The sequence below is a fragment of the Xiphophorus couchianus genome, chromosome 11 (genome assembly GCF_001444195.1).
Source record: "Xiphophorus couchianus chromosome 11, X_couchianus-1.0, whole genome shotgun sequence".
NCBI classification, from domain to species: Eukaryota; Metazoa; Chordata; class Actinopteri; order Cyprinodontiformes; family Poeciliidae; genus Xiphophorus; species Xiphophorus couchianus.
This window is the reverse complement of record NC_040238.1, coordinates 2050068-2069721: the sequence shown is the minus strand read 5'-3', so window position 1 is coordinate 2069721 and position 19654 is coordinate 2050068. Positions and strand designations below refer to the sequence as shown.

Here is a 19654-nt window from a genome sequence, read left to right as displayed (position 1 = left end):
TCTCCCCTGTGTCATTTCACAGAGTTATAAAACTTCATTTACAGACCTATTTATGTGTTGATCTTTTTGGTCCAATACTTACATCTGCTCTGGATTTCTTCTCAACACTGTTGGAACATTTTTGCCATGTTTAATACTTATTTTCTCCCTTGTAATTTCAAAGTGTATTTTGAAATATGATTTAAGATATGCTTAGAAGTTCTCTCTATGATTTTGGTAAGTGTGGGGTTTCTTGATTTTTGATCTTCATTCACAAGGTGCTGGTACAATTTTTGTCCATTCTTCAGGTATTGCAACAAAGTTATCTAAAATACTTGTCTGTCTAAATGTTTAAATACGTTTTATAGTTATAAGTCACAAGGTTCTTCACAGTAAGAAAATGAATGAAATACAATAGCGAAATTATTAAAATATAAATGGTAAAAAAAGAGGAAAGTGGACAGACACAACACAGCAGAGAAAAAAAAATAGAAAACGATATCAAAACGTTAGTTGAATGCTTGTCCAATGGGGGAAAAGCCTTCGAGTACCTTTATTAATTATACATGATATTTTGGACTAAACGTAACAACATAGGATTGGGATTTGTTTTTAATTATTTACATAAACGCTGATGGAACGGAAAATTGACCGTTAGAGGTCGCTGTGGCAAAAGTTAATCGCGTTTGGTTTGTTTTGAAGCAAAATGTCGCGATAACTCACCGGAACTCGATTCAAACTGCGGCGCGTTGAGACGGACGATAGGTTTGTGGAGAAGGTACAGTGCTTTTTAAAAATATATATATGTTATAGCAGATGTTTTTGTACTCGGTGAATAATAATGCTCAATGTATTTGTCATATTGAAACTGCTACCAGTTTAAAAAGAAGATAAACGTTAACCGACAACAGCTGGCGGAAACAGACAGTGTTTACTGTCTTACTCGAAAGGGTTGCTTTCTTTCGGCGGCTGACATTTTTATACGCTTAATTATTACTGAATGGGTTCATAAAGCTTCCTGAGGATTCAGTAATATTTCCATGGTAAACTGAATAAACCAGGTTTGTTACTGTCTGTGAGTCCGCCCATGGCTGCCACAGGAAAAAGTCTGTTACTGACTGTTTTGAAATAAAGTTCCGCAAATTGATATATCATACAACACATTTTAATAAATTCTACTGTGTTCAATGTACAACAGACGGTCAAATAAAATGTCACATCTCCTTGGTAACACAGACCAATAAACAAAAGAAGTCTATATTCTCATATTCAGTAAAGTAAAAATAATTGTAATATCTCCAAGAAGGAATCAAACAATATGGACAAAAAATGCATCTATGAATGTAACCATTCATAAATAGAGCTCCATTTAGTTTGATTTGGTCTAAAGGAATAAAATAAATGTTTGTTTATGAGCTATGTGATATTTCTTTACCTTACTTTAAATATGTATCTAAGACATTAATTGAAAGGATAAATGTTTGTACTTTTGAAACAGATTCTCTGACGCTTCCAAGGCCAAAACCACTGCTGGAAAACCAAGGTCAGCTCATATTTGTCAAAAAGACTCTCGATCCTCAGGCCTGCTGGAAAACATTCTGTGAATTGATGAGAATACGTGAAATGTGGATGCCAAAGACGGGATAATAATGACACCACTGCTGAACTAACCCAGTGTTTTTCCTCTATCCTCTCAGATGCCTCCAGAGGAGGAGAATGAGCTGCTGCGTAGCCAGCTGAAGCAGAGCGAGGAGCAGGCCCGTCGGGCCGCCCAGGCAGGTCTGGACCTGCTGAAGCAGCAGGACGAGCTCCAGGAGCGGTTGGAGGAGCAGAGGGTGGAGATGACCAACGCTCTGGAGGTGTGGAGCTGGGTCCTTTCCAAAAACACAATCTGAAGTCTGGGATGTCTGCATCGGAAAATGTAGATTTAAGATATTTTAACTAGAGTTGAAGTGATTAATCAAATTAATTGTGGTTAATCTGTTATTAAAATGATCATCATCCAATTATTTTGCTATCTTGTCAGGTCTAAATACCTATGAGAGACAATTTTACACAAACACAGGGAAGACAAGAGAGTTAGATTCTTTGTTTCTCGCGAGGAGAACGGACAGAGATGTGCTTTCAGTTACAAATCTCCTACCGCTCTAAAAAACACATCTCCCGCTCCTCTGTTTTATTGATTTTAGGAACCCTATCACAGAGAGCACTGCAACTCTGAAAGGGTGGGGTCAAAGCATTTTAGTTGCAGTGCTAAATAACAATCACTAACTAAACACATGTTATCTACAATCTAAATCCTTCCTGCTCCAGACACGGCGTCGAATGGGACACGTTGTATAGCTTCAAAGCAACGGCTTTGTATCACAAAGAACAAAGCAGAGTTTCCTCCAGGGTTGTAAAACTCAGCTGGGAACAACTAACACTTCCATTAAACAGGGATTCCTGCTGAGAATATCTGTCACCTCCCTCTTCCAAGGAGGGATTAGGAAGAAATCAGAATTAATGAACACACAGAAACATTATCTAAATGTAACTACAAGGCTACATAATACAACAAATATTTGATAATACTAAAAATACAATTTATCCAACATATCTATTAATCGATCTATTGATTTATTAATAATTAAGCTTCACCTGCTTTAAATTCTGTAAAAACAAAAGAAACATCTCCTATTAAACCTATTTTGCTATCCAATTATTAGTCGGTTAATCAAAAAAAATCTACAATAGAATAGAATAGAATAGAAGTACTTTTTTCATCCCAGCAGGGAAATTACTTCGCAGTTACAGCATAGAGACAAGACACAATAACAACTACCACTGAGTAGTAGTTGTAGATAAAATAAAATATAAAATGCTATAAATTGTAAAAATATAAAATGCAAATAATCAAGCATAAACTGAAATATTGTGTCAATGTGTTTTCTGCAATAAAATGTTAATTTTCTTATTTAAAACGGAACTGAATTGTTTTAATGTATTTCCAATATTGTATAAAACAGGCTTAAAAATCTGCCAAATGTAGCAAATATTTTATGTGATGAATCATCTCAGTAATGGATTTCTAAAATAATTTTTAGTTGTTGCCCTGATTTCACTTTTTGTGAGAGAGTTGCAGTAATAGCCAAAATGTAGGACACAGTTTCCACCTCTCAGCTCTGTTGTGAGCAGCTGTGTGTGCCGTAGGCTCTGGAGCAGGACAAGTACTCCCTGCAGAAGGAGGTGGAGCTCAAGACCCGGATGCTGGAGTCTTTACAGTCGGAATACGAGAGCATGAAGAACCTGCAGAAACAGCAGCTTCAGGAACATCAGGAACATCTGGAGAGGAGCCACAGCGTGGCTCTGACTGAGCACCAGAACAAGGTAGGCCAGAGCAAACCATCACACACTCCTGCTCTACAGGCCCAGGGGAGACGTGGGAGATCTGAGTCTTAACCACTGTGTGCAGATCCTGACGCTGCAGTCTGCTGTGGAGGAGTTTCAGCTGAGTGAAAAGCAGCTGAAGCATAAGCTGGAGGTGCAGGCCGAGATGCTAAGCAGCAAGATGGAGGAGCTGCACGCGCTGAACGAAAACACCCAGAGCTCCATGACGATGGAGATGATGGAGGTGCAGCTGAAGACCATGGAGCTGGAGAGCGCTAAGGTGAGGCTCGGTGAGGCTAATCTGGACAGCGGAGCGCGGGTTCTGCTGGTCGGTACCGAGCCTGAGACGGACTCCTGCTGGTCCAGGTGGAGCTGGAGCAGACCCTGCAGGAGAGTTGCTACAGAGGGCAGCAGCTGGAGCTGAGCAACAGCCATCTGCAGAGACAGGTGGAGCGCCTCACCGAGGAGAAGGAGGAGAGGGAGAGGGAAGCCGTGTCCTGGTTCAACGCCCTGGAGGTAACCTGGCTGCCTGGCTCATCTGCTCTCTTCCTTAGCTCCAACTGACTCTGAGTTTTAAACCTTAAAGGGAAAACAGAATCTGCTATAAAAGGTGGGGATGCACTGATCCACTACTTTCACTTCCAGAACCGATACAGATATCTGAGACGTAGTATCAGTCTATATCAATCCAATACAGAACTATAGCTGAATTAATTAGAAGATTTCTCTTTTTTTAAACACATGCGTAAATGTACTGAATTACAAATTAATTTGTTAACTGCACCAGTACAGCACATTTAAATACATCTATAAATTCACAAGCTTGGTCAAACATGCAAAATCAACTTTCCTTTGTTCAGTCAGTGCAATTAGGAGTATAGCATTGAGTGTAAAATAAATAATAAAGAATCTGAAACAGACAAAATCAATAGGTTGACTACTTTGGCCAAACATGTAAAAATGAACTACAACAAACTTTATGTCAGATGGTTCAGAATGTAAAAGTAGAAATGTTAAATATAATGTAAAATAAATAATAAAGCATGACATCACTCAGAGCATGAAGCATAGAATCAGAATAGATCTGCCATTGTGGATCAAGCACGTTGTCACTGATAACCGAAAGAGAATTTTTTTCAATATCAGGAGCGATACAGATATTAATATTACAGATTGAAGCGTCTCTAGTAAACATCCAACAAAAAATGTTTCTGTTCTGGATCTGTCAGCTTGATGTGATGAGACGTAAAGCAGTGGGAATCAGTTTCTGTCCCTCACTCAGATGTCTGCTTTGTTTTTAAACAGAAATCTCGAGAACTAAACCGGGATCTGCAGATCCAGTTGGATCAGGTTCTTCAGCAGGCCCAGGACCCAAACAGCCGGGGCAATTCTCTGTTTGCTGAGGTAAATACAGAGACGGCACACACTCGCTGTGTTTCTGTTCAAGTGTCATGGGAATCTTGAGCAAACTTTTAAAGGGCCAGTATCATGTAAAATCAATGATATGTTGTAATGCTATTCCCTCATCAAGCACATACCTGCAGTGTTGCCTTGATTCTTTCATGCATGTTTGAGAAATCCTTTAATCTCCATGGCAACGCTGGTAAAAACATTATTAAAGGGTTAATAGAGGAGCCATTTTGTCATCACAAAATGGCAGAGCTTTAGAGAGGCCAGAAGGTTTTAAAGAGACAAAGGCCCAATTTCATGGACTTTAAATGAGGAAGTCAAATTTGACATGTGCAGTATCTTACAGCAACTGAAGGCAACATAGTTGCTTAATTGTGCTATAAAATGGCACTAAAATAAAAAACTAAAGCTCCTCAGCCGAAGTATGTCTGTTGTTTTCCAGCTGGAGGATAAGAGAGCTGCAATGGAGAGACAGCTCATCAGCATGAAGGTGCAGCATCAGTCGCTGCAGAAAATGCACACCTTCAGTAAGCAGCAGATGCAGCGCATGAAGGTAGAGTGTGTGACAGAGGACAGCTGGGTAGAGCTGCTGGTGCGTTTCCCGGAATGACCGTGAAGGTGGTGTGCAGGTCCAGATCGCCACTCTGATGCAGCTGCAAGGCTCCAGGGCCGACCCTGCTCAGCTGGAGAGGCTGCAGTCCATGCTGTCGGAGAAGAACGCCGAGATCCAGAGTCTGATGACCAAACTACAGAGGCTGGAGAAGATGGAGGTGAGCACAGAGCTTCAACCTGTTCAAATTCCAACTAGAAACATCAACAGGAAAATTTTAATTTGTGTCAGGTCTAAATACCTATTAGAGACAATTTAAACAAACACAGGAAAGACAAGAGAGTTAGATTCTTTGTTTCTCGCGAGGAGAACGGACAGAGATGTGCTTTTCTCTCTCACAAAGGAGGCCTTCAGGAAAGAATCAAACTTATTTAACACACAGAAACATCACTTAAAATAGAAGGAAAAGAGTAAAAGCATATAATTTAACATTATCTAAATGTAACTACAAGGCTACATGATACAACGAATATTTGATAATTACTAAAAATACAATTTATCCAACAATTTGTTAACACACAAAGTAGAGCTTACAAAAACTGTTAGTGGTATATATTTTTCTTTTTACAAATAAGTCTGAAAAGTGTGGGGTGGATCAGTATTCAGCACCTCAAGTCAAAACTATGTAAAAAATGTTTTTGACTGCAAGTACAGCTGCAGATGCCTGGTTTATGTAGTGACAACCACTACTAGTTAAATGTTGCCTTTACATTTAACTTGGATTATCAACATTTCAACATAATCAATTCCAAAAACTTAATTAAAAGAATAATTCGGTATAAACTGATTAATTCACATCTGCCCAAACTGTCGCACTTCTTCGGGCTGCAGTGCTGCAACAACAAAGACACTGAGCCCCTCCCCTCCTTGTTGCCGCCCACCTGACCAAAACAGTGAACTGCTGCTGCCAGTTTTTAACTCTAACATGGTGAAAATATGTGACCATCTTTATCCAACAGGGAAAACACAGAGAATTCACAAAGGATTCAGGGCCACAGGAAAAAACAAAACAGGAGTTTGACTTTCTAAAAAAAAAACATGCCAGGTTCAAGTGATTTTCTTTTTTATGTGACCAATTAAAGTAAAAATTCTGGGGCTGGAGAGAGAATTTTGTGGCACCTAGTCCTCTTCCATATGAGGCAGACGGACAAGGAATAATTTAAATGCTGAAGGATGCCTCATGCTAGCTGTGCTAACGCTACGACACTGATGTTTGAGAGCAACTTCAAGTGGTCAGTAAAGCTGTAAAGCTCCTGTCCCTGAACTGCAACTGTGACAGAGTAAACCTCCTGCATAAGGAAGAGATGTGAATATTTGTACAAAGGAATTTGTATTGATAATGATTACTTTGGCTTTATTTACTAAAAACTTATATTTATATTGTGTGTGTGTGTGTGTGTGTGTATAGACGTTGCTGAAGTCTCAACCAGCCAATCCCATCCAAGCAGAATCAGTCGGTGGTCAGGATGAAACGTACTACACTGACCTGCTCCAACTCAAGCTCAACAACTCTGTGTGAGTTCAGCCTTCGTCATCATCATCTTCATTACAATGTTGGATGTTTACAGACTGAAATTAAATTTAGTCTGTAAACGTGTCACTATTAAACAACATGAGTCATTTTTAACATATTGGTATGAAGTAAAGCTGGGCCAATGTTCACAACTTCTGTTTATTTTCATCTTGTTGTCAGTTCAGTGATAATGATCCAGCAGAGGATTATCAGATGTTCAGCTAATAATTCTGACCCAAATGTTCATATCTGTGCATCCCTAATAATTATGCTGCAAATATAGGATTATGAAAATTTATGGATATTTGGCAGTTTCAAAAGAAGAGGAACACTGTCCCAATTTAACCCACTGAAAGAGCTTTGTTCTAACGTGTGTGTGTGTGCGTGTGCGTGTGCGTGTGTGTGTGTGTGCGTGTGCGTGTGCGTGTGTGTGTGTGTGTGTGTGTGTGTGTGTGTGTGTGCTCAGTAAGGATGCCGAGCGGCTGGGAGATGAGCTGTCCTTGCAGAGGATGAAGTCTCTGTCAGAGAGCCAGAGAGCTCTGGAGCTGGAGAGGAAGCTGTTTACGTCTGAGCGGCTGCTCAAACAGGTAGAGGGTGGCTGGTTCAGTCAGTGGTGGGGATTTATTGTATCATTTATCATTTACAGTGATACATTTCTTATCATGAGAAGAATTTTGATTTATTGTTGTCACTATAAATTTCAGTTAATGTCTAAAATTGCCTAATACTGTCCATATTGTTGGGGTTGTTAATTTTACTACATTTTTCCCACTGTTTTTAAATTGAGAGTGTCAATACATTTGAAAATATAATTAAATGCAGTTACTTTGAGCAGTTTAGTGATACAAATCAAACTTCTTCATATGACTAATGTCCTAAATAAATGGATTACAATTTTTTTTCAAGAGCAGTACTTGTGTTTGTGGAACTTTGACAGCTGTACCATTCAGTCAGATAAAATTAGCTTAAAAAAGGAGTAATAAGTAGTTATAACAATAGTACTATGACATATTGTGATAAAACTTTCCGTCCGTTTCGCCCAGCCCTTCAGTGTATAATCTGAGGAGAACAAATCTTCTCCTCAGGCTGCGACGCCTTTAGGATGTCTGAGTTTCTGTTCCTGCAGGCTCAGAGTGACAAGATCAAACTGCAGCTGCGTGTCGAGGAGCTTCAGCAGAAATATGAACCCAAAGGTAGTGAAGCAAACCTCCAGCCTCTGTTAGCTTGCTGTCTGCTGTCTGCTGCTCCGTAACACTGCTGCTGCCTGGAATCTCTGCAGAGGTGAAGAAGAACCCTATCCAGAGGAAAAGAAAGGAAAAGCTTCCTGTCGATGTGAAGCCTGAACCTGACGGGAACGCTCACGGAGAGCAGGTTGTTGCCGTGGAGATTGAGGAGACGGACAATACAAAAGTGGGCCGTGAAGATGAAAACAGCCCTGCAGAGATAACAGCTGCTGCTCAAGGTATGTGGTGAAGTGAAGGGAGGGTCAGAGGTGAACCGTGTCACCTTCCATCCCCCAAACACACCTAGAGAGGAGAGTGTAACCAGCATGTGGAGCTCAGGCCATCATGTGTTGCAGCTGCTCATGGTTTCCTCTATGTTCCAGCGCCTGAGCCAGAGCCTGAGCTGAAACCTGCCAAGTGTGTGAAGATCAGCTCTGATCAGCCTGATGTGATCCCCAGTCCCAGGTCAGTACTGTCATCATACAACATCAGCTTAGAGCCACAACTCAGGTTTCTACTGCTGCTGGGAGCTGCGGATGCACCGGCCAATACGACCCGGTACAGAGGAACGGATCTGGATGGACTTTAAACCTTTATTTTTTTCAACACAGACAAAATGTACTGAATTCTACAGTTATTTAGATACTCTATGCCAGCAAAGCACACTAAAATACACCAATAATTTCACAAGTTTGGTCAAAACATGTTAAAACCACTTTCATTTGTTTAGTCAGTGCATTTAGGAGTAGAACAGCCAATAGAAAATGTATAATAAAGAATCTGAAACTGACAATAATGATGGTCTGACTGTCTTGGTGAAACAGGTAGAAATAAACTACAATAAATCTTCAGATGGTTCAGAAAGTGAAACTAGGAATTCTACATGTAATGTAAAATAGATAACAACCCATGAAGTCACTCAGAGTACAAAGCATAGAATTAGACTGGATAGATCTACCCTTATAGGTCTGGCACATTGTTGCATATACCTGATCTAGAATATTTTTCAATATCAAATCGGTGCGTCTTTATTTAAAGCAGGCTGGAATAGACGAGGAAATCAGAAAGACATTTGTTTTTGGTTCAGTTTCTAAAAACTTCAGATTATGGGAGAGAGTGAATTTATCAAATGACAAATGTGCTTTTCATATTCATTCCAGGGGAGTAAATATTGTAATTGCCTTCATATGTTATGATTTATCCTCCAATGTTAGTAAAATCACAGAGAGCAAGTTAGATTCATAAAAACCTTTTTAAAAACCAGTATGGAACATTTGCAGCTTTGAATGTATAAACCCTAAAAGTTCCCCATGATTGTAATTTTCTTTACTTGTCTCCATTTCTATTGGGCATGTTTAAACAATCAATCCCAAAGGTGTATAAATAGGCCACTATTATGATGATTTCTTAAGTGTATGGCATGACATAATGTAATTGGGTCAAATGACATATTTCTAGTCTGGATCTGTTTTTTTTTTTTCATCCCTTCTTGGGTAAATTCTTGTGACATTGTAGTTGATAGAAACCAGAAAAAGGCTGCAGTTCATAAAATACATCTGAAGGATCCCTTAGGTGTTTCACCCAGCAGAAAACACACCTGCAATTAATTCAATTAAAATTTTGATCAGATCCCACAACTAAGACAAATAGATCAAAGAAATGTATGTGAATAAAAATGGCACCTGTAAGGGGCGGTGATGATTCTGAACCCCTCTCCCACTCCCCACACAATCCACACATTAAACCAAACACACCATGCTGCACACATTGTCCTGCTGAGTGACTAATAATCTGTATTTCTGTGTGTTTTTTATGGTTGACCGTCAGCTGGCCTATAACTGACCAGAAGGAAGAGACAAAGAACAATCAGCAGAACCAGGAAGTGAGGAGAAAGAAACCAAAAACAGAGGTGATCTACGTCACTTCTAATAACACCATGGAGAACCAATGCGCCCAGCAGTAGATGTCTCCATCACCCCATTAAACATGGATGTGCGTGTGTGTGTGTGTGTGTGTAATAGTGGAACTCTGGGGAGGCTCTAAAATGTTTGTCGGATATTTCTGTTCCTAAGTTATAACCATGTTTTCCAGAACTTTACTGAACGTGTTTTGTTAGCGCTGTGTTTACATATTAAAGAAATTACAACTTCTAACACTGTGGCAGGTGTTAACACTTTGGCTTGCATCACTCCTTCGTGGACACAGGGAACTCCTTTGGCTCTATTATAACACATGGAACCTTTAGATATTTATAAAATCTTTTTTCCACTTTCACTGTGACTTTGAAAACTTGACATCCAGACAATTCGTTTCTAAATGAACAAGATTTTCTTAAATAGATCTCAGCAATAGAAGCTACACTCTTTTTGTAGCCATCTGTACGCTTCTGGAATGATCCAGTGTTTGATCTCTTGTTTTTATCAATAGTGGATCACTGAAGTTGCCTTGCTGGGACGGGCCTGAACTCTGAGAATAGTTCAAATCGTCACCATCCTAAAATAATGGTCTACGTCATTTTTTGCCAAAAGTGATTTTTTTTTTTTTTTGCCTAAATAATCTTTTGGCAAAAAATGACTTAGGCAATTATTTTAGTACAATGTTTCTGTTTAAATCAGTTGATATTGAACTGAAATCAACTTGCTTCTGTTTTCTTTGGAAATCGTCCTCTGTATTAGAATAAATTGTGAGTTTTGTCGTCTAAAGTCTCGTGATGCTGGAGAAGATCAGGTACACACTTAGTGTATACAGGGACAACAGGAGCAACAATCTGACCTGAGTTAAAGTGGATTACATTTAGCTTACAGTTCCAGTGTTCTGGAACATTGTCCCAGTCCGTCCCTAAGGAAGACAAATGGCCCGAGACCGAGATTCCTGCCTACTGCGAGCGTTTCAACTGAATCCACCCAGGGCTCCTACTGACATTTTTATTTGCCGAAATAACGCTCCAAGCCGGCAGGGGGCACCATTAAGTAGCCTTACTGCTGAACAACTGAAGAGAGGATGCGTTTTAACTACGTGGACCAATGAGAGCACTGGAATCATTCCGGCGAATGTGAGACAGCTGTGTTGATGTTTACGTGGTGACAGGTGGATGATACACGACTCTGTTCAGCAGGTGAGTTCAGAGTAACGTCTGCGTCACATTTCCCTAGTCGGTGTTCGAGAAAGCTGCTCGCGAGGCCAGCCTGGGTAGGAAACCACGGTGGAGCCTCGAGTCTTTCCAGGTTGGTCCAGCATGAGGAGCTGAAAGCTGAACTAACTCCCACTGTCAGCTTTCTGCCCACATTAAAACAACGTGGGAACAGTCCGACGTATTTCACGTGTCTCTCGGCTCACTGTCCTGATGTTTCCTGTTCCAGTCATTATGAAGCTGATTTTCTGTTACTTTGGAGGAGCTACTCTCAGCTGCTTGTTCCTGGTTCTGCTGCAGCTGCACTGCTCTCTCAGCCAGAAGGTGAGTTTTAACCAATCAGTTTCTGAAATATCACGAACCTCTCCAGGTTACAGTGTAGAACTGTTCACTCGGGTAAAAACCAAACTAAACAGAATTTCAGAAATTGCTTTACATAATATATTTCTAGAATTGCTCCGCTCAGTTCAGCATGTTGGAGAAGCTCTGTACTTTCACTGAGATTTTTTTTTTTCAAACTTTCATTTCTGTGTTTCTTGGGGAAAATAGCTTTTTTTTTTTTGGGACAACCGTTCTTTCTTGATTTGGATGCGGCGTAGCCGGACTGATTTTTGCCAGTCGTTTTTATACTTGGCTATTTTGTTATGATGCGTAACCATAACAACAGGGTGGCTTACAGCAATTGATTAACATTGGAACAACTGGAATAATTCCACAACTGAAGCCAGAAATCTCAGAGTTGTTGAAAAGGAGGCGTGGTGGGGAGAGAGAGGAGGAAGTTCAAACCATCTCTCCCATCCATCATAACGGGCAACGTGAGATCGTTAACTAACAAGATGAATGAACTTCAAACCCTGACAGAGACTCAGAAAGAATACAAGGAATGCAGGATAATATCGTTTACTGACGAGGGCTGCAGGATTATATCACCAACTCCAACGTCCCTCTGCCAGGATTCCTGACTACACCAGCAGACAAATTTAAAGAGCAGCAGGAAAAGAAAGGTGGATTAGCAGTGCTTGTGTCATCCAGGACATGTTACTGTGAAGCCTCGTCTCTGCAGTCCAGACATTGAACTCTTGCCATCCATATTTACCAGTGTTATTTTGGCAGTTGTTTACATCCCACCTTTTTTTGTGTACCTTCAGCTGTTGCTGATAATGCATGTGATGTCATTCGTTCTGTTGTTGCTAAGATACAGACACAACACCCCAATGCATTTGTTGCTATATGTGGTGTTTTTAGTCATGCCTCACTCTCTTCTACACTGCCAACGTTTCACCAGTTTGTCAGCTGCTCCACCTGGGAAAACAAGATTTTGGATTTGTTTTATACTACTGTCAAAGATGCATCTCCAAACCAAGACCTCCTCTGGGGAAATCAAACCATAATCTTGTTTTTCCCTGCTCTGAATACAAACCCCTGGTGAAGAGACTGCCTGTTAGGAAGATGGATGTTAAGAAGTGGTCACAGGAAGCAGGAGAGACCCTCCAGGGCTGTTTTGAAGCAACTGATTGGACTACTCTCTGCCAGCCACATGGAGATGACATCAATGCCAAGACTGTGTGTGACTGACTACAGTACTTCTGTGTGGACAGCACCATCCCCACCAGAACAGTGGGATGCTTCTCGAATAACAAATCCTAGATCACCAGTGACCTAAATGAACTTTTAAACAGGAAAAAAAAGAGCGTTTAGGGAACGAGACAGAGATTTGTTGAGGAGAATACAGAAGCAGCTCAAAGTCAAGATTACTGACAGCAAGGAGAAGTACAGGAAGAAGCTGGAGAATAAACTGCAGAATAAATTTAAACCGTTTCACATATGAATGAAATAAGAAATTTATTGTAAAAAAAGACATTGAAACCTTTCTCCCCATATCTAACATGAAATCAGATTGAGTGGTTCCTGTTTTTGTTCACTTGGGATTACCAAAATGAGTTCTATTATCTTAAATGCCACAATAAGTAATTTTTTAAATATTATTTATTCAGATATCATTGGGTATTACTAAATGATGATTTTACATTTATTTCCTGTGTCTGCAGTCTGAAGGTGCCTTAACCGTGGTGGAGAACACTGAAGGAGGACGGGGTGTTGATGAAGAGGAGGAGGTGACGGTTGATAATGATGATGATGATGATGGAGTTTTTGAGGTTGTTCAGCCTAATGAACAGTGGCAAACACTGAAACCAGGTGAAGTAACCAGGTCTGTTCAGCTGCTTTTAGCTCGTTGTGGTGAAGCACATTTTAAAACGCCATTTGCACATACCTCAAAAATAACTTAATATTTGTACAAAGAATAATGACATGCTGTTAATTATGCAGGAAAATCAGAAAGCATAACCTAAAATATAGATTATTATATTATATTTGGTCTTTGACCATCCAAGCATTCATTTCCTTCTCGTAAATGTCAACCGTCCATACAAACATAGACGACTCTGTCTGTGTCTGCTTGATCGATGGCCACCGAGTTGTAACGTTGTGTGTGTGTGTGTGAAAACCCAGACCAGGCCGTCCCAGCAGGCTCCCATGTGAGGCTGAACCTGCAAACCGGTGAGAGGGAGGTCAGGCTGGGGGAGGAACAGCTCAAGTACTGGACCCAGCAGCACAGGTGGGTTCCTGCTAGCACATATGCATTCAGGAAACATTTCCTCAAGGTTGAAGAGCAGTGGTCAAAGGATAGAAATGGTCATTCTGTGGTGGCAGGGAAGAGGAAAAGAGCCGGTCCTCCATTGATCCCGATGAGCTGAAACGTGCCATGAAGAAGATCAAGGAGGACCAGAGCAGTCAGGTAGTGAGGCGCTGCAGAACGCTCTGTACTGACCGGGTTCTGCTCAGCACCGTCCCAACCCTCACTGTGTTTGCAGGACTCGGCGCCATCCAGGTTCCGGCCGCTGGACGAGTTAAAGAAGGAGATGGCTGACCTGGACCTGCTGGTAGAGACGGATGTCCAGGTACACTCTGTTGTCAGCCTTCCTGTTCACTCCTGGAAGTCTTGCTCTCTCTCGCTGGCTCCTAGCTGGAGATCAGATGATGGATCAGTTTGTTCCCTTGATCTCATGCTGTTTCCTGTGTTTGCAGATCATGAGGCGCCTGTTGGATCAGTTCAACAGCAGCAACTCCACTATGGAGCAGAGGCTGAGCATCCTGCAGGAGCTGGAGTACCTGGTGCATCAGGTAGCACGGCACATTCCCCACAAACTCACTGCATGTTATCATGTCAACCTGCATGTTGGTGTGTGTTTTAGGTGGATAATGCTCAAACCCTGTGTGCGATGGGGGGCCTGAGCTTCATCCTGCAGGGTCTGAACAGCTCTGATGTCCGATTCCAGGAGAACTCTGCGCTGGTCCTGGGCTCCGCTGTAGCCAGGTACGTGTCGGCACTGAGCCAGACTCACACCTCCATTCTCAGCACATCTTAGGACGAATTTGTGTTCAGCTTGTTTCTTTGATGCATCTGTGTTGGTCCTGCAGTAACCCAGTGGTCCAGGTCCAAGCAGTGGAGGGGGGGGCTCTGCAGACCCTTTTAACAACGCTGGCCACCACTCAGCCGCTCAACGTCAAGAAGAAGGTAGCTTCCTGTCTGCACAGCCCGCCGTCCAAACAGAGAACATTTAAATTTATGGTTCTGTGATTTTAGGTCCTGTTTGCTCTGGCTTGCCTCCTGCGTCACTTCCCCTACGCACAACGCCACTTCCTGTCCCACGGCGGGCTGCAGATTCTATCGGAGCTCTTTAGGGCAGACGCTGGAGGAATCCTGCGAACACGAATAGTCACCATGCTGTACGACATGATCAGCGAGAAGGTACAAACCAACTAGTCATCTTTTAATAAGCACTGTCACCTAGTGCAGCTTTAAGTTCTATGAGGAATAAAAATTATTGTGTCCAGTCAGTCTGCTTGATATTTTTCTTCTGTATGTAGATTTTTGAAGGGGTTAAATGAAGGGGTTTGCACATGTTTCTACAAAGACCCCACAAAACTAGTAGTTTTTAATTTAAAAATAGTACTGGAATGGTGGAGTGGCTGAATCTGGTCTCTGTGTCCTGCTCCACCAGGAGCTGATCTCCCAGGCTGGCCTGGACCCGGTCCAGGACCCGGCCCATGCCGAGCGGCTGCGTCAGTACTCCCAGGTGTCCCTGCAGGAGGAGCTGATGGAGGAGGGCTGGTGCTCTCTGGTGCCACAGCTGCTCCAGTCTACTGAGCATGACTACAGGGAGAAGGTGGGCCGACGACCCCCAGCCTCCACTCTGTCCCTCTGCAACTTCAACTAACAGATCCAGTACAACCAGAGGAACTGTGTGCTTATTTGGTACCATCTTGTTTGCAGGCTCTGCGGGCGCTGTTGGCCATGACTCCTGTGTGTCTGGATCAGTACCGCTCAGATGGTGCTCTGCTGGGTTCTCTGCTCACCCTCAGACTGCAGTACTCAGAACTGATCCAGTCAGAAATGATCCTAGGAGAAGAGACCAGCTACTTCACAGAGATGGTGGAGCTTATAGACTCTCTGCAGGTCAAAGTGAAATGACCAGCACTTCCTGCTGAGAGGAAAGTAAACAGTAAACAACCAGTCCTGGAGTCTAACATCCTTAACAGGTTTTTAAACATGATCTGTGGATGCAGATCGAAGAGGAAATGTTCCTGTCTGGGATGCATTCTGTATGGCAGTGTAAAATGGTCCAGTTCATACATTTTAGACCCAGCAGGAGCTCAATCCTATGAGTCTGCTACTGTAATCAGACACAGCTCCTGTTCCAACATGTGTCCTGGCTGATGAGGATCTAAACAGACCGGTCCAACCATGACATTAGAACCTTAGTTACCTGCTTTGTATCCGTTGGTCCCAGGTGTTGCTGGGCCACCCAGACGTACCAGAGCATCCATCCATCTTCCTCCACCAAGACCAAGAGGTTCTACCTCAAGTTTCTCTCTGGATGGTGATATTGCACTCTGAAGTCTGTTCAGAGTTATTTTTTGGTTTCAGAACCAAAAAATAACGAGGACTCGTCCGTTGGTAACTGAAGTGTCTTATGGAAAATATTTATTTTTATTTAAAAAAATAAATAAAAAGTTTAAACACTAATGTTGTGCTTTTGCCATTTTTGCAGTGCACGGTGTAAAGCAGTGGAGATGTCTGGATTTGGCAGTAGCCTGTTTTGGTGTGAGGCTTTATAATTTATGTTTAAGTTTGGCTTGACCTGTTTCTTACCAGTAGATAAAACATTGATTTATTTAGTGATTTATGTTCGTGTTACCAGCCTTGTAGAGAAGTTTGTTGTGTTGGAACATTGTTATGCATTAGAGTGCAACCCAGGTGTCATCCAGCATCAGTGTCTGACCTCACAAATCACTTCTGGAAGTATGGTAAAGAAATTCCTTTAAACACTCTGAAACCTTGTGGGTTGTCTTCCAAGCAGAGTCGATCTGTTCCATATGTGATCAACCTTTGGGTAAAGAATGGAATGGCAGAATAGTGAATGTCATTAGGAACAGTTTTGAGATCACAATTTAAGAATAGCCTAAATTTGGTTAGCCAATTATAGGTTGATTTCTAAAATGAGCAATTATTTCTTTCTTTCTTTTGTAAATCTTTATTGAAGATTCAAAATCCAGTATGACAACACATCGGAACAAAAAGAATAAATGTTCTCTCTTTAAGCTGAGCAGAAAACAGACGATAAAAATACACAAAACTACACAAAACAACAGTGTCAGGAAAATAAAGCAGAAAATATTACAAATGCAAGAGGAATTTCACATTTTTGAGCTATTTGGTATAAAAATTCGGTGTTCTCTAAATTCTCCTTAGATGTGCGTGTGCCTTCATGGTTGTTGGTCCTGTCTCTGTGTTGCTCTGCGATGGACTGGCGACCTGTCCAGGGTGACTCCGCCTCTCGCACCGCTGACCGCTGGAGACCCCTCGGATAAAAATAAGGCTTTAATCCTTCAAACTTCTCATTTGTACCCGCAGTTTAAAGAAAGCTGAGGTTTAACGACACTTTTATTTTGAAAAGTCAAACCGGCAGTTGTTTTTGACGGACAAAGATGGCGACGTGGTTGTTATTTTCCTCTGATGGGTGTATGAAATGATTTTCTAATAATAGTATTATGAAAAGAAGAAGACTTTTCGACTCGGTTCTTATGAACATTGTTATTCCTGGATGTAAAATAACCGTTAATGTCTCCCGGAAGTAGCCGCTGAAACATTTGGACAGATTCCCAGGCCTCGGTGAGTGACTGTTTACATGGAGACAGAAGATAAAATCAGACTGTAAATGTCTCCCTGCGGTTCACGCGCACTGTTCCGTGCATTAAACAGCGCGTGTGTCCACTGTCTGACTGGCCAGAGGGAGGAAACGCTAAACTATGATAATTAAAGGGAAGGTTTGGGTTCTAGCTGGTGTTGGCGGGATGTAGAGCAGCAGCGGTGAGCCTGAACTCTTCTCTTGTCCACTGTGCGTCCACAGTGACAGGGATGGAGCTGTCCCAGAGGGAGCGGCTGTCCCAGCTGGTGGAGGAACTGACCACATCTGGACATCCGCAGCTCAACCAGGACAAAGTCAAGGAGCTGAAGAAGATCTGCAAGTATGAGCCACACAGGAGAGCCGAGCCTCAGGAAAGCGTTACTGACTGATTCCTCCATTTGTGTTCTTTGTCCTTTTAAAACACCCACCTATTCCTCAGTTCATACCAACATACACAGGCTTATGAAAGTTATTTATTGTTACCGGCATGTACTGTACTTGCTATTGTTAAAAAGAGGAGTGCACTTTCTCTGCTGTAGAAGTTAACACAACCTTCTGCTTTAGCGAGTAAAGTACAGTCCCAGGTCCCACATCTCCACAGCCTGGCCAGTTTATGCAACCAGTTTATGGTCCAAACCAAAAGCAACTCTGTGCAAAACAAGCAAGAAGATATGTAAGAGAGTTATTGTTTGGAGTTTGCCCCTAACAATAACCTGAATACATCTATCTGTGGAAAAACACGGTAGTGGCAGCATCATAGTGCTGCTTATCCTCAGCAGGGAAAGTGAAGCGGAGAGACGAATGGAACCTGTTAGAGACTGAGGGAGACATGAGATTGTTTAATACTTTTATTAGAGACTGTACATTGAATAAATCTGGTGCCAGTTACTGATTGACTCTTTGTTTCTGCCAGAGTGTCCAATGACTGCATAGACCATGTGTACCATTCAGTGATGTCCCAGCTAAACCAAGAACACGCTGAGATCCGGCTGTCGGCCTTCCAGATAGCCAGCGATCTCTTCTCCAGATCGCATCACTTCCGGACGCTGCTGGTGGACAACTTCCAGGTGAATCCCCCTCCAACGGCCCAAACCCCAGCTCCTGTTTCTGCTCCTCTAACTCCAGGCATTTGAAACGTTCTCTGTGTTCCTCAGGAGTTCTTGGAGCTGACAGTGGAGACAGACTCAGAGCAGCCCCTCCCTCCTCCTAAAGAGGTCGCCAGGAAGCTGAGGTCGCTGGCCGTCCAGACGGTCCAATCCTGGCACACCTCGTACGGCTCGGCCTATAAGAAGCTAGAACTCGGCTATCACTTCCTCAAACAGGTTAAGAAGGTGAGAAAGACCTGGAGGTGTTTTACATCGCCACAGCAACACTGTGCTGCTCACTGACATGCTTCCCTGGCTACTGACTAAGTATGATTAGAGTCAGATGAGTGGAGGAGGCAAGATCAAATATGTGTGTTATTTATTGACTGACTTATATACTTAAAGGCACAAACATCACAAAATGTGTACAGCTGCACAGCTTTTTGGCACGTCTCTGCCAGATCGTCCAGCTGCAGACCGGAGTGTTTTTCCTCATTCCTGTTTGCTAAATAATTCAGACTGGGTGGAGAGAGTTTTTTGACTGAAAGTTTTGAGTCTTGCCACAGATTCTCAATTGAATTTAGGACTGGACTTTGACTAGACCATTCTAGCATATGCTTGAGTTTGAGTTGAGTTGAGTTTGAGTTCACCCCATTGTGTCTCTGGTCATTGACCTGAGCTACATTCAGTAATCAGACCTCCTGTTAACTTTTCTGTGTTTGTCTGTCACATGAAATCCTAATAACTACACAGGAACACCTCATTGTGCTTCTCCATGGTAACAGCATGAGGTTTTTAAATCCGATGTCAGCGGGTGACGGCAGCAGCACTTTCACAACAACATGCTGTTCATATGTACCGTTTTCAGGTGAAGACGTGGCTTCTCTGGGTTAATTTACACGATAGATGCTTTTCTGGATTTTTGTTGTTTGTCTGTTCAGGTGGACTTCCAGGACGCCGAGGCCAGGACAGTAACAGAGAGGAGGAGGGAGGAGGAGCGGCAGAGGAAGATGGAGCGGATCTACAAGGCCAGAGTGGAAGCAGCAACCAAGGAAATGGAGGGTAAACGCTGCGTCACAAGGTG

At 42.2% G+C, this 19654-nt stretch overlaps 3 protein-coding genes across 7 annotated transcripts in view; all 3 read left to right on the top strand.

Moving 5' to 3' along the window:
- The first annotated feature begins 616 nt into the window (after nt 1–616).
- On the top strand, nt 617–10668 carry spdl1 (spindle apparatus coiled-coil protein 1). Of its 2 annotated transcripts, XM_028031427.1 has the most exons (15): nt 617–757; nt 1478–1522; nt 1677–1838; nt 3172–3348; nt 3434–3628; nt 3715–3864; nt 4654–4752; nt 5201–5311; nt 5388–5528; nt 6777–6883; nt 7348–7468; nt 8008–8074; nt 8161–8343; nt 8488–8569; nt 9932–10668. In XM_028031427.1, the coding sequence occupies exons 3-15, from the start codon at nt 1677–1679 to the stop codon at nt 10065–10067; spliced, it is 1731 nt and encodes a 576-aa protein (XP_027887228.1). In that variant the 5' UTR covers nt 617–757; nt 1478–1522; the 3' UTR covers nt 10068–10668. The 2 variants fall into 2 exon arrangements, with proteins under 2 accessions (XP_027887228.1, XP_027887229.1); XM_028031428.1 differs by lacking the exon at nt 1478–1522.
- A 456-nt stretch (nt 10669–11124) lies between these two features.
- sil1 (SIL1 nucleotide exchange factor) lies at nt 11125–15813 on the top strand. 2 transcript variants are annotated; one of them, XM_028031429.1, is made up of 12 exons: nt 11125–11328; nt 11464–11558; nt 13283–13430; nt 13746–13851; nt 13947–14031; nt 14108–14194; nt 14322–14417; nt 14489–14610; nt 14715–14811; nt 14881–15045; nt 15299–15463; nt 15571–15813. In XM_028031429.1, the coding sequence occupies exons 2-12, from the start codon at nt 11469–11471 to the stop codon at nt 15766–15768; spliced, it is 1359 nt and encodes a 452-aa protein (XP_027887230.1). In that variant the 5' UTR covers nt 11125–11328; nt 11464–11468; the 3' UTR covers nt 15769–15813. The 2 variants fall into 2 exon arrangements, with proteins under 2 accessions (XP_027887230.1, XP_027887231.1); XM_028031430.1 differs by having other exon boundaries at nt 11130–11219.
- Nucleotides 15814–17162: 1349 nt separating this feature from the next.
- The window catches only part of uvssa (UV-stimulated scaffold protein A), a 34804-nt gene continuing 32312 nt past the window's right edge, over nt 17163–19654 (top strand). For 2 of the 3 annotated variants that reach the window (XM_028031420.1, XM_028031419.1), the window contains exons 1-5: nt 17164–17469; nt 17708–17825; nt 18399–18552; nt 18640–18816; nt 19512–19632. In XM_028031420.1, coding sequence (XP_027887221.1) covers nt 17716–17825; nt 18399–18552; nt 18640–18816; nt 19512–19632 — 562 coding nt within the window. In that variant the 5' untranslated portion in view covers nt 17164–17469; nt 17708–17715. Of the gene's footprint in view, nt 17470–17707; nt 17826–18398; nt 18553–18639; nt 18817–19511; nt 19633–19654 lie in introns of all 3 variants that reach the window. The other variant, XM_028031418.1, reaches the window with a different exon arrangement.